This window comes from Falco punctatus (assembly GCF_963210335.1).
Source record: "Falco punctatus genome assembly, chromosome: 2".
In the NCBI taxonomy this organism is placed as follows: domain Eukaryota; kingdom Metazoa; phylum Chordata; class Aves; order Falconiformes; family Falconidae; genus Falco; species Falco punctatus.
Genome location: NC_137581.1, coordinates 91,342,712 through 91,357,899, shown reverse-complemented (window position 1 = coordinate 91,357,899; position 15,188 = coordinate 91,342,712). Strand labels below are relative to the sequence as shown.

At 38.2% G+C, this 15,188-nt stretch overlaps 1 protein-coding gene and 1 long non-coding RNA gene across 7 annotated transcripts in view; one reads left to right on the top strand and one right to left on the bottom strand.

Annotated features, from left to right (window-relative positions):
• The window catches only part of SH3KBP1 (SH3 domain containing kinase binding protein 1), a 232,590-nt gene that overhangs the window by 9,291 nt on the left and 208,111 nt on the right, over positions 1-15,188 (bottom strand). For all 6 annotated transcript variants that reach the window (XM_080377614.1, XM_080377613.1, XM_080377615.1 and 3 more), the window contains one exon: positions 10,679-10,764. In XM_080377614.1, coding sequence (XP_080233740.1) covers positions 10,679-10,764 — 86 coding nt within the window. The remainder of the gene's footprint in view (positions 1-10,678; positions 10,765-15,188) is intronic.
• On the top strand, positions 5-12,162 carry LOC308059763. The gene is made up of 2 exons (XR_013926393.1): positions 5-10,136; positions 11,265-12,162. It is a non-coding gene; the product is annotated as an uncharacterized lncRNA (long non-coding RNA).

The following is a 15,188-nucleotide window of genomic DNA, read 5'->3' as shown; positions in this document are numbered from 1 at the left end:
AAAAATAAAATAGAATTGATTTGATTTTCTTGCAATTGTCCTCGAAGGGAAAGAATCACATTTTTTTTTCTAATTTGAAAGAAATCAAATCCCATTTTCCCCACTGTATCACAGTGTTCTGCACATGTTTAGCCACCGTGACAGGTAAAGGCCCTGGAAGTCAAAGGCAGCTGTAATCCAGTCACCCTTGCCAAGTACAATTACCCTTCCATCTCAAACACAATAAAGCAGAGGAGGAACATGTAGAGGAGCCTTTGGCTTTGTTTTCAGCATAGCGAAAGCTAAATGACAACATGGGTCCTACAGCATGGAGTAAACAGTTTCAGAATTTCCATTTTGCTGTTCAAGGGGTTAGTAACTTTTTCTCCCTGGATAACTGGAGGTGTAAGACAGTGCATGCATTGCCTCAGGAACTGTACTCTCAGCATTGCATCTGCAGCAATTCCTTAGGGGAGCACAGAACGAATGATCGAGCTGGAAGTGGTCTGCAGGTTCCTGGACACCTGCAGCTGGAGGCAGCATAGTTTCCAGGAGCTATAGGTGAGAGGAATATTTCCCTCCAGTAGCCTGGAGGTTATGGTCAGTAAAAACTCCAACAGGCCCCTGAAGCTTTACAGAGCCCAGGAAAAACAGGTCTGCTCAAATGCAGTATTGACTGTCTTCATGGTGAGTAAAATGTTCTTGGGGAAGTGTTTACTGAATCTAGCCACGTGGTAGCATGTTTACGTGAAAGAATGATGTGAAGGCTGAAGGAATACCACAGCTCGTGATTACATGCCTGAATCAAATGGCTTAACAACATTCATCTATTTTTATGGGTTATCAGTTTCACTCACCTCCCTTCAAAATGCCCTACTGCATGTGTTAAGCAGAAACGAGTCAGGAAACATACAAGAGGTACTTTAGACCAAATAAATCAAAATGCTGTAAAACTACTTTCAGACGTAAATCAAATACTGGAATGATATTCATTAATCAGAGACTATTTTTCACTGCACACATGTAGGAAGAAATAGATTTTAAGTTAATAGTTATATATACTGGGCACTTAATTTCCAGAATTGTTACAGAACAATGAATCTCTGAAGATCCAGCCTTGTTGCCATATTGCAACCATCATACAAATTAAGACAATGGAAAAACAAATGAATTAACTGGCCTGTGCAATAAACTATATGCACTGAAGGACACTTAAACTAATTTCAAGTACTTATGAATTGGCAGCTAGGAAGTAAATGGGATCAGACACTCCTTATTCAGCAATATTCTTCCATCTCTGGGAGACAGAAAAAAAGAAGGAAAAAAAGAGACCTCTTTCAATAGCCCTGAAATAGTCTAATGTTATTCAACTCCAAATACGACTATTTTTGCAGCAACTCTTCCTGTATGTAACCAGTGACCCCACTGTCCTCTACCAGGTATTTCTCTCATTGCTTTTTTCTTGACTGTTGCAACCTACGTGCAAAGGTAGGTCTCCCGGTCTGTCAATGGGAATTTGGCAATCCAAAGCCTCAACTGTACCCAACACATCAGGTGAGGCCACAGTGCTTTTGAAGTAAAAAGGAGTTAACATTAGCAGACTGCACAAAACCTGTCTGGAGTCCTACAGAACTTCAGGGTTTCAGGAGAGGAGAAATGTAAGTAAAAATTAATTTATTGGGGGGAGGAAGGAAATGTAAGAGCTAGTTTCCAGTAATATCCATTTTGAAGCTGACACGTGAGACAGGTGAATGACTTCCTTAAGATGACACAGCGAATCACTGATGTATTTTAATACATTGCCTTAATTTTCACCACTGTGTTACTGTGTTCAGTTGCACAGCAGGAATGTATTGACATGAAAAATATGCACTCATCTATAAACATGTAAGGCTCACATACATGAGTACAAATGGAGACCAAAGCAATGCTTCCATTTGTCCCAGCCACTCTTTCCCACCTGTTTTTACTCTTTTTTTTCCTGAGCTAGTTTAATCCAGCTTATTTTCCCACAGCACGTGCCCAGCCACAGATACCTGTGCTGAAGAAAGGATCAGTATCAGTACCAGAGGACTGGTACAAGTTGCTAAAACTGAGAGGAAGAGCAGACTCCTGCTTCGGAGGGAAGCAAATGGGCTGAAGTTATCTTGCAGCCTAGGAAGGATCCAGAGCATGACTTTCCTCTCTCTGTGTGCTGCTTCTATGGCAAGCGTCACTGTCCCTTCCTCTGTTCTTAGAAAAAGTAAGTATCTATGCTACTATAGAAAACAACGAAAAAAATAGTGAAGGCATTAATTCAGTGTTTTTCTTTGGCTTAAATAAACTAATAATTACCTAGAGTTCTATTTTCTATCAAGAGTTTGATCAGAATAATCAAATATTCATGTTTAAATTGTAAAATGTATGGATAAAAGGAGAGTGTATGAATTTGTGCCCTTGAGACCCATGAGCACTTGCAGATAAAAGCTGCTCCACACATTCTATGAGTACTGTGAAAGATAAACATTTCTGTGCAAAGCTTCTGTTATCAAGAAATACCAAGAATCCTCCATTTTTTCCACTTCTGAATGCATTTCTGATAGCTAGAAAAAATAACTCAGCTTATACCTGCACTGAATTTAAAAAAAAAAAGCAGAGCAGAAGTTGGAAAGGCTCCACAGGTAGAATCTGCTGCCAAACTAGTGAAATCACAGCCATTCAGCTGATACTATAAATTAAATTCTATTTAAGTGTAAGGGTCATCTCTTGATACAATGCTAAAAACTTCCATATGTCCTTTATCTCCCCATTTATTCTCCTTATTTAGATGTGGTTCTTGCTCCCAAATCTGCTCAGCATCTAAGGCTATCACCACCTTTCATGGTCACCACCTATGACGGATTCATTCAGGAGAACTCCCATCTAGTAAACTGGTAACTAGTAAAATGCAGAACTGAACCAGTCAAGACACCTCTGCCTTACTGTCATCTATACTGTAGATTTAGTAATGAATTCACTCATACTCTCATACTGGTTATTTGATTATTTTTTGCTGGTGGAAAGCAAAGTTATATTGGTGTGACTCATCGAAGTAATTAAATGCAGAGATTTTATTTCAGTTTGTATTTCTGTTGCTATCAGAAGTTGGGAGCTTAAATCCACATACTAAGCAAAATGTAAAACCTTCCTGAGCTGGCCCAAATGGAATGTCACCAGAAATAAAGTCCAGTCTACTGTATTCACAGCCACGTTAGTTGCCAGTAAAGCAGCATCAGCATCCAACAGACCTGAACTCTGTACTGGTCTAGCTTTCTCTATGTCTAGTAATAACAAACAGTAAGGAAGGTTGTATTGAACACATAGAACATAGAGGGCACCCATCAGTTAACAGTGCCACTCCCTAACTAAAAAATAGTTGACACTTGTTCTACAAATAAGGACATGCATTCATCATTATTACTGTCTCACTGATCAAGCAGGTAATTCATGAAGTAATTCATGAGACGGGAAGAAAGACATCAGAGTAATTTTAATACACTAGTGTAGTACACACAATGTCTGGCTTACTGAGCAAACATAATTAATATGAAAAATGTCAGCTGTGCAATAATTATTCTCTGGTATCCTTCCAAGCCAGTTAAGAATAGGGTATTTTCCCCCATTGCTATGTTCATTTGGAAATGTGGTTATTTAAAGCATGATGATGCTGTTTTTTTTAAAAAAACGCCCAGATTCAGGAAAACAACTATTTAAGGAAAAAGCTCTCAGCTCATTAGACTTGTACCTTCCTGGAAAGTAACCTTTGATCCCTCCCACCGCCAAAAAAAACCCAGCAAGAAGCTGTTAAATGGTTATACTTCCTTCCTTACCCCTTTCTCCCCCTGAATTTACTATTCTGGCATAAAATGTGGCTAGGCCTTAATGTTATCTTACGTTTAGAATTTTTAGTCTTTGGGCAAAGTCATTTATACATAATGAAGATGTAAAGTTTTTTGAATTAGCAGACAGGTTTCACCTTGAGAAAACCAAAATGGCAAGTGATGGGTAACAGAATCAACACATTCAAACTGTGAGGTTTCATAGAACAGCAATACAGCAGGGCTGGAAGAAATGAGGCAAAGGTGGCGTTCAATTAATCTGAAGAAGATAAAGTCACAAAAGCCACAGAGGTAGATTTCATTTCATAATCATCTTTAACGCATTTAAAAGATTGACAACAGACTTGTGAAATGCTATCTATACTGTTTTTAAATACAATAATTCTGTAAGCTATGAAGTGAGACAGAGATACTGCAGACAAAATCTTCTGCATTGATGTCCATTCAATATATAGCACTACTTAAAGAACAACTCAAACATTAACTTGAATATTACTGGGAATTTTCAGAAGACCACAATTATTTTAACTACTTCGAGCACCGAGATTCTGCTAGTCCCTCTGTGCTGAACAGCATCATACCCTTCAAGGAATACAGCCGTGCTCCCAGCCAGGGTCAGGGCCACTGAATTATTCATTATGCTACATAATGAACTGCAGACCCTTTTTTTAAGATCTGGGTAATTCGCTTTTAGCTGGGGAGCTCGCTGGCTGCATGCAGGGTTACTGTGTTCAGGAGTGTAACAGTGATGTGCTGAAGAGGTTTGTCTGCGTGGTTCTTTGCTTTGGAGGGAAACAGCTTATCTGGCTTCCCAGGACAGTCACTAGACAGCTACCTTTCCTCAAGAATATAATTATCTGTTCCCATTTCAGTCCTGACTTTTATCTCTTTTAATAGCTGAATATAGAAAGCTGCCTTAATGAGCTTTGCAAACCACTTGCCAGTGCCCTCATAAGGATTTTATTTTTAACGATTCAGAAGATGCCAAGAAAGAACTGAAAGGTCAAGAAAACTGAGCTAGAAGAAATGGATATGCTGTTTTCAGGCACCTCAACTTGATACATATGGAGAATGATTTAAATTTCTGGTTTACTGCTTTTTTCTGGACCCTCCAGGGCAAGAGACCTAATTATGTAATGGCACATTAACATATCTCTGATTACAATATTTACAATTCACAACTATGTTTATGGGCGATTTTGATTCACTGACATAAATACTATAACTTAACCCAGTTGGGCAATTTTGCTCCTTTGATTTGTTCTAATAAAGTGAGCATGAATAGCAGCACAGAAAGAAAGAATTGGTTTAAGCAGATTGTGGCCTTCATTATATGAGTCACATTTTGTCCTCCAACCCTTATATTTACCAGTATTTTCTTTTTTCCAACTTTTACTCTGTCTTCAGGCAAAATAATTATAAAGTCTCACAGTATGACAGCCTGTGATTTAAAGACAAACCTGCTCCATTCTACAACCTTTTACTGGAAATATTCTACATCTTTTTCCTTAGTGTGGGCCAAATCTTATTAGATCACTTTTTCTTCCAGTCAGAGGCACAGCGATCACCTCCTAACAAATTTGAGCATGCTACAGCTCTAGAAAAAATGCAAATACAGCTCAAGGAAACATGAACATACTGAAGATTTTTTGTTTGTTTGTTTATTAGATATTTTCAAGTAGGGTATTTTAAACTACCCTTCCAGGCAAGTTAGCAACAGCCTTGAGGGAGGAACAGAAAAAGAGTGCAGCTAATAACGTGGGTTTGGCCAGTACTCCATGATCGATCAGCAAATGCTCTGAAAATTAACATCTGAAGAAATCTGAAAAATGGACTCATGTTAACCAGCTTTCAAGGAATCAAGAGATTCAAGAAAATTCACACCAACACTATATATTTCAGCAGAAGTCAATGAAGGCGTATGTGTCTTACGTTAGCACTGATGATTATTAACTACTTTCATAAATACTATGCAGAATGTGTAAAGAGCCAGGAAAAATATTGGAAAGATGTCTCTGCTTGGCTCTGTGTGGAAAGTGCCTGTGTAGCTCAGTCTTTTTGCAAAGCAAAGAAACTGCTTCTTGTGTGGATTAACTGTGCATTTCCACAGTAGATATATTATTTTTACTTCTTTGTGGCTTATTCTTTAAATCACTTAGCTTAAATCTGTATGATTTCTAGTGTTACACAATTTCAAAGCAAGCCTTTGTTGGATAGACGAGACCTGTTTCAGGACTACAGGATTCCAAAGTGTGTAATTTAGGATTAATCCTGACTTGCAAAACTAACTCAATACCAATAATTAGACTAATTTAGTAATTTTCTGGAAGCATTAGGTTTTGATTCAGTAAGATATTACATGTGCTATATGTTTCTGTCATTGCACTGGCCCTCAGATATAACAGTTCTTTGTGAAATTAAAAAGAAACACGTAACCTAAAAAAAAAAAAGTTAAGTTTTGCAATAACGCATGAATTTAAGCTGGTGAAATCAATGTAATTCTACATAACAACTACTCTTCTGCTTGTAGAACAGGGCTTACTTTCAGTATAGCTTATGCTGCTTTAGAAGCATTTCTAACTAAGCCTAAAAAGCCACGGCCAATCCAGAACAATTATTAGTACATGAGACTTTACAACAGATTTAACCACAGCAATACTGGAGACAATGTCTTGGGTGATACGACCACACACTTTCCACTGAAAGCCAGTGAGCGTGCTTCAAATTTCATTTTGTTTTGTTTTATTGGGTTTTTTTTCCTCTTTAAGACTAGAGGACCATCCTAGCACGTTGCTAAGTATTTTTGGTTTATAACCTGTAAGGACATTACAATGAAATATATGCATTAAACTTTGCAATGATACCATCTGTCTGTAAGAACAGGTTAAGGAAACCACAGCACTGACAAACACCACATACAAACCGTACATGTCACTTATGTCCCTAAACATCTTATAGTACAATAAAATAAAATATAACAATTTCTTGTTTCAGTGCTATGGTGCAAGATTTTCTGTCACAGTACACTCAATTTGAACTTTTAATTAAAAAATAATTGTATTAGCCATGTATACATTAGGTGTTCTACAAAATACTTTATTTGTTTGTTATGCATTGTCAACTAAAGCAAAGACAGGACAGAAAAGAAATGGGGGAAAAAAAAAAAGCCTTACCCTCATGGAATGAAGAAGAGTTACCCATGGCAAAGAGATGTAAATAGCAAAAGTTGGATGAAAGATGTGTGGAAAGGAAAGGAAAGGCATCACTGAAAACAGGGAAAAAGAAAACAAAAGAAGAAGTGAGGAGGAATGGGGAATGTTTCCTCTTAATATATTCTGAAGGCTAGTTTTCCAGGTTTTTTTGTAAGGGTTGTGGAAAGAAGCAAAGGCATGAACAACAGTAATAATAGCTGCCATTATATCTACATTCAGCAGTGATGTTGCTCTTGTCAGTACAGATTGCAGACTTGTAATCAGTGCTGTATTATCATCAAGAAATTTAAATGTCAAGTCAAAACTCTGCAGAACATGCTAATCAAATCAAGCCATGCACTAACATCTACATAAAAAGGACTCGTTATATATGCAACTGGCAGAATGTTATGTACAGTATCACATATCACCTTAGCATTGCTCCAATCATTTGTGACTTTCCTGATCGGTAAAGTTGGGTGAGAATGTTTTTAAAGGTGTGAGGTTATCTGGTTAGACAACACTGATCCACTGGTGGAACAGAAAACTGCTGTTTCTGAAATAAGCAATGTTTAACACACTGATCTAGAATAGGGGACCTAGAGAGAACACAGGTTTTGAACCTGGATTCCCCAGTTCCCCTCTGCATATTGCTTTTCAGTTGTCAATGGAATTACTGATTTTCTTGTTGCTGATCACTTATTTGTTTCTTGGGAGATGGCATATGGAAGGACCCCCTCCTTCTCCTCCCTTGTTGTAAAGGTTGTGGTCTCATTGTGATAAAGGAACCAACTTAGAAATCCTTAAAAAGGTTTCACAGAATGGAAAACTTCTCCTCTTCCAGCTTTAGTATGGTTTGCTTTTATAACCAAAACTGTCTCTCCAGTGCTTTCGTACACCTCTCTGCTTTGAATGAAAGAACAAGAGCTTTAGACTGTCTATAGGACTGAGAAAGTGACAGCCATTATCCAGTTTAACATCACCAGTGCAAAAAAGCCAGGAGAGTGCTGTAGTACTCATTTTCAGTCCATGGTTCACTATCAGTATTTGGAATAAGCATGAAAGAGGGTAAGGCAACTTGAAACTGCTGCTTTTTCCCCGTCCTCCCTGTGAGCTCTAAGTGCCCAGGAGTGGGGCTAATGGAGGAATAAAGAGGAGCCCAGTAACCAGAATGGTCATACACCCAAGCTGCTGCAAAGGCTATTTAACTTCCATTTCCTTCAAAGGCTACTGCTAAGCCCCACCTTCCCTGTACATAGGCCCACTTTAATTCACTGCAAATTTGAATTACTGAAAAGACATCAAATGGTAGATTTAATCAGATCCGTTTTGACTGGAAAAATGAATCTCAGAGAAGCTGAGGCTGTCCTCCCCACAGAGTACATGACACTGGGGCAACAGTGGTAACACATATCACAGTTAAATATTATCTGGACTCACACTGCCTGATCCGTCAGTGTTTTGGAATACACTGGACAACTCTACTTGCTTATCCATAATTTTTACTAATAATGCATTTAGCGACAAGATTTCTCCAAGCCATTGTTCTCTTTGTAAACAAATAAAAAATGCAACGCATTTATCATAAATCTTTCCAATTATACTGCCCCATAAACTGTCCTGAACTCCAAATCCATCCTCGCAGTAAAATACACAAATCCTCTGTGAATTGCTTTGGCTTATTAATTCATTGCTCTACCCTGTCTTAAAAGGCTGTTTATTTCTTTAACAATATTTTTACATGAGCTGTCAAAAGCCTCCTGAAAATTTGTAACATTTATGATATTTTGGTTCACTTTCATTTCAAAATCATACTTTTTTATTTTTTTCTTTTAATGAGTTGTCTAACAGGCTAGAATGACATGATTTGCCCTTGTAAATGCCATCTGGTTTGACCCTATCAAGTTATACTTATTGAAGTATTCACACTATTTTATCCTTGGGCTCAATATGTTCTCCTTGTTAGTGGTAACAGGAGGTCATCAGCTAAACCCTTTGCAACAAACACGTTGTATGTGTGGTTTGGTTTGTGGACTCTTGTTGGATCCTATCCCTCACTGAAAAAAACACCAACCCAAAACCAACAGAAAAGACCCCCACCTAAGTTCTAGAAGTGAACAAAAATCATTATAGATCAAATTTCTTACCTAACCTTTTATAGGTTGTTAAAAAAAAAACCACAAACCACAAAACCAGAAAAAACCACAAAACACTAAGCTTTTATCCTGATAGTGATTCCAAGGGAACTGGAACAAAGATTTTAAAAGTTTACTTCCATAACACCACTGTATGCTATTTGCAGTCACAGCTTTCTCCTTCAAGTAAGCGAAGGCTTACACGCTTTGAAGCAAACTTCTAAACATGGGTAACAAACACTAAATGGTAGAATTTGACTGCATTTCCATACTATTAATTTATATTAATCTCTTACAATAAAAATGTTCATGCAATTTATCACAAGCTTCTGGCTGGCCATGTTTATCCCAAATGAAAATCTGGGGAAAAAATACTACTTGCTTCTCCAGAAGAATGTTACTGTCACAAACCACTGCAACACCAGAAGGTTAAAAAAAAGGAGACATACGAATGCTGAAAAGCTCATAAACCTATGTGAAATCAATTTAGTATTTTACTGTTACACTGTAATTAAAAACCATCTATAACTTAAAGCTCTGCTTTCTAGACTGAAGAAAAGGCAGGTTTGGCTGTTAAAAGTATGCTATTTTACAGAAATGTTTTATGAATAAAGCAGTCTGGGTAGAAACCACCACACTGAAATAACATTTAATGCCACCAGTGAAAGGTAGTAATGCTTTCACATTCAGGGTACCCTGGTTCTGCCTTTTACAAAAACAGGTCTCTCGTGGCACAGCTGCGACTGCGGAGGAGAGCGACAGCAGCAGCTGCTGCTGGCGTATTTCTAAGTCGAGGTAGAAGATGGCTGTCGCGGCTTTCGCTTACAGCCCTGGGACAAGAGTCAGAGCACCTTGCTTTCCAAGTGCCACTTACTGCAGCATCTAACCAGCAAACATCTCTCCTGCACTGCCAACTGGAGAAGGAAGGAGGGTGAGAGAAGACAGAAAAATAACCTATCGTTACTCCTTTCCAGGTGATTTCCTGATGAAACTGTTCGTGTTACTGGCTCAGCAATTATTATTTTCAGGAGAAACTTAGACTGCTTTTAATTGGTGTTTGCAGTAAAATTTATTAAAATTGGCCTGAACTGGATCTCTATTCCTTTGTATTGTAAAGTGTAAAGATTACTAACTGCACCAAATCCACAATCTTTTGCAGCATTAAAAATATGGCAGCACTAACATTACATCTGTTAAACAAGTATGACTTACTATTGTTGGCCTTCTCACTTGCTTCAAGACTTTTAAACAGAAATAACAAAAGCCCTCCTATTCAAAATAGCTCACTATTCCATATTTCCTTTTTTTAAAAAAACAATTTAAACAGAAAACCCCAATAAAACTTTTTAAAGTAAAGCAGAAATGATCTTTTAATCCTACAGTTAAAATCTGATATAAATGCACTCACATTCATCACCAAATCCTCAATCTGCCTTTTGGATCATAACAGTCACTAAAAAGCAGAAATTTACACCATAGATTTCTCAGACAAATTATAAAAAGCACTATAACTTACCGATGTCATTGCTTCTTTCAGAGGAGTCTTTCTCTAGAGTGCCGGATACCGTACTGCCCACTAATTCCACTTTTGGACTATCACTCCTGTATTTGGATCAAGAAGAGAAGATATTTTATTGGTGTTTTTGTGTGGGTTACAGTAAAATAATAGCTAACTTGCAATCAATATTGAGAGAGCAAAATATTCTTCCTTTGTAGCACCAGAGTAATAGCAATGTGTCAGAGAGAGCAATCTCCAGTAAGGAGACATGCTGTATGGATTAACCTTATCTCATTTCTCCTCAACACCTGTCAAAAAAGCCTATTTTAGATACTGTAGTGTCCTGAATAATTCTTCAGATGTTCACAGCATCTCCCCATGAAGGAAATCTAAGGGCAAAGGGACATTCTTCAACATCTTATTTGTATTTTTTTCTAGTTAATTGCCTCGTACAAACCATAGTGATGGACTGTCTAGAATACTACAGAAGGGAAGAGAACCTCAAGCTAGCATTGTGCACTTCAGCAGTTCCTAGTATTTATTCATAAAGGCAGCTCCTCCACCACATTTTAGCATGTTGCTTATGATATTATTCTTTCCACAGCTCCAAAGAACCAAGATCACCTACTCTGTCTGAAATGCCTTCAGAATAGGCAAGCATCAAGAGCTGTGATACTTCATACAGAGGGACTATTTTAAATCAAACAGGGATCAAACATATGCAACATGATTATTCTTTCTTCATAGAACTTTCTACTAAAATAATCTGACTATTGAAACAGCTCATTTTAAAAGGGACAGTGGTAGGTGAGTAGCTAGGCATTGCACAGGTCACACAGTCAAATCCCTGTAATATTTACTGTGATGGCAACTGTTCAATCAATGCAATAAATTGTACTTACCATCATTATCAGGTCACCTAACAAATACCACAGTTCTTCCACAATTACTATTCCCAGCATAGCAATGTAACAATTACGATGTATGTAAGATACCCAAATGATGGGTAAAAATATAGATCTGTCCCTGAAACAATCCAGGCAGATGTGTGTTTCTATGAACAGCAATAATTAGTCATTGACAGTAAAATACATAGTGAGCTGCTGAATCTCATTGACTTTTTTCATTTGTGTCTGTAAGTTGATGACAGATGGCCTGAACCTCAACTCGTGGCAGCAGTTTATGAGCAAAACACAACGTGGATGGAAACCCTATTTCAGTCTTCAGAAAGGCTGTGATGAAGAGCCTGAAAATATGTGTTAAAAATGGAGCAAGTCACAGATTAAGTGAACTTATATCCTGTTAAACACTGTGGTAGGGTGACAAATACTCTATGAACTAAAAAAGGTAAGACAACCAGTCTATGACTTGAAAAACAAGCTAGTCCTACACACCTATCAATACGGCAGGCTGTCTCCGCTAGAAACTGAAACAGAAGAAATTTAACACATTACTAAAAAAATCTATTAATTGGTGAGATAATAAATAAGGGTATTCTCCAAGCGATCTACCCAATCAGTTTTCTTATCTGCTGGTTTTTAACTTTTTTTTTTAAAAAAATTGCTTATAAATTTGTAAATCTGTAAGAAGGAACATAGTTTCCTGGCTGACAGGGCAATGAGCACCTGACTGCATACTCTGTTTTGCATACATACATTTCCCAGCAAACTGGGAGCACCGTGTGGGTTGGTAGCGCTCTAGGAAATGTGTGAGTATGGTTTGGAGGAGATTCTGAGGATGGTGTGATTTAGGGCTGAGAGTCACAACGTTTACCATTTGACTACACAAGATACTAAGATAAGCAACAACCACCCCACCAAAAAACCCAACTGTTGTCAAAAGAATCAACAGGCTTATTATGCCTATCTACTCCATACTGTTTTGAAAGGAGTGGAGCCATCCCTTCCTGGTCACAGCATCTCCCTCCCTCTGCTTGTGCCCGTGAAGACAGGCTATCAGCTTGATCTGAGAGATTATCAGCCTGAAAGAAACCCCACACTAATAGAAATCCCACTGCAAACTGATAAACTGCCATCTGGAGCAGCTCCCTGACCCATATGGCTGAATGGCTGCACAAATGCTGGTGCTAATATAAGGGAGGCTGCAGGAACGTGGTGCCAGAAGAGGGAACCTGCCCCTGTTAGAAGCAGCATGGATGCAGATTAGTTTAGACTAATTGTAGAAATGTACTTTCTGTAGATCTTCATGGCTTGCCTACTCCAGAGAATTGAATCATCTGTAAATTGTGTAGTCACAGGTATGTCTAAATATGGTATGAAATCTTTGGAGCAAACTGACAACTACTCTCTGTCCCACACGTTTTTTGTCTCTCCTGCTGCCCTTGAAGCTCTAACCTGCCTCCAGGAAAGGAGGATTGCATTTAAATGGAAAAACAATCATCATCACAAAAAGTCAGTGAGATGGCTAAGATGCAAGCCACTTACCCAGAACAGAAAAAAAGACCTCTTCTGCTCAGCAGCTGCCATGGAAATCTCATGGCGCTCACTTTATAAGTACAGCAATTCCCAGGATCACATGCCAGTTTTGGCTGGGATAGAGTTAATTTTCTTTATAGCAGCCTGCATGGTCTGTATTTTGGGTTTGTGATGAAAGCAGTGCTGATTATACTGGAGTGCTTTCATTATTGCTGAGCAGTGCTTACACAGTGTCAAGGCATTCTCTGTTTCTCAATGCTGCCCCACCAGCAAGTAGGCTGGGGGTGCACAAGAAGCTGGAGGGCACCCAGCTGGGACAGCTGACCCTGACTGACCAAAGGGATATTCCGTGCCATATGACATTATGCTTAGCAATAGAAGCTGGGGGAAGAAGAAGGAAGAGGGGGACATTTCTGAGTTAATGGCATCTGTTTTCTGAAGCCACCATTACACACGATGAAGCCCTGCCTTCCCAGGCATGGCTGAACACCTGCCTGCTGATGGGAAATGGTGAATGAATTCCCTATTTTGCTTTGCTTGTGTGTGCAGCATTTGCTTTATCTGTTTAACTGTCTTTACCTCAACCCACAAGTTTTCTCACTTTTGCTCTTCTGATTCTCACCCCCATCTCACTGTGGGAGAGTGAGTGAGCTGCTGTATGGGGCTGAGCACTTCACTGGGGTTAAACCAAGACAGGTCAGCAAAAATTCTGCTGGTTCAATTTTATTCTAATTGCCTTAGGTTTTCAGATTCTGGAAATGGATACCAGCCTGTCTTAAAAATATTTACTATCTTATTAAACTGAACTGATTTAAAAACAAAATGCCTTTACTGAAGTGTCTGCTTCCATTTGAGGTTTCACATTTCTTAATTATTCAAGTAATTCAAAGTCTATTCCATGGATTATTCCATTACGTGATGTTTCTGCCGTCTTCCTTTAAGACACCCTTACAACTTGAAGCTTACCAGGCAGAATATATATGTATGAGATAAATCCATTAATTTGAATTAGCTGAAAAGAAATTTGTAGAGAAACTGCTAGCACTGTGATCATCAACATGCATCATCACCTTAAAAATCACCTTTCCTTCTAAGTTTTAATCTAACTACTGTTACAAGTAAAATTCTTTGAAACATACCAATATTAGATAAAAAGAACAAAGCTTTTTTTTTGGTGCTAGACATACCAGAGTTTGGACAATTAAGAACATAAATGTTACTGTTTGGATCTGCTTTTTCACTTTGTTAACAGGAAAACTGAAATATCTTTACAAATGCATGGTTTCTTTATACAATTTTGTACTCAGAAAAAAGAAAAACAGAAGAGCAACAAAACATACCTTCACGACTCCAAATGTTTAAAATATTTATAATATGTTTAAAATATTTAAAGGCAAAGGATAAACCAAAAGACTAGCTACCCAGTTGCATGCTTAGCCAGTAAACTGAACAGTAGGGTATGTATTGGTCTTGCCAAAAAGACATCACTTAGCTAGTTCTAAAGGTTGTAGCAAATACTTGCTTTTCCAAACATGCCCAAGTGACCAGCAGGTGTTGACTGTATTTTGGGAAAACCGGGCAAGCATGTCCAAAGCCAAGAAGTCCAGAAGAAGCTGTGGCAGTAGCACTTGGATAGAAGGGTAAGTTCTCAGAGATGCACAGCCAAAGCACTTCAGTAAGATGGAACTGGCAGCACAAGGCAGACACAGGCTTTATTTTATTTTATTTGTCTCAGATTTCACACTGAGAGCATTTGTTTCATGAACCACATGTGGAGGAATGAGGGGAATCAATGTCTAGAATTTCTATTTTATTCCACTCTACCCTAAATTCCATTCTGGTATTTAATTCACCACTACTATACTTGAACTCCAGGAGTTCAATGGCAGCTAATTTTTCTAACAGTGTAACAGTAAAATTTTTTCTATGCCTACATTCTAGTATTTCTGGATGTGCAGCTCACTCATTTTAGGCAACTGCTTTTTTCTAGTTTTCACCTATTTCTATTCACTATGCATAAAGAAAGCCTACAGTGCACAGCCCAGATGCTGATAACTAATGTAGCCATCTAGACTTGATTAGGACTACAGGCG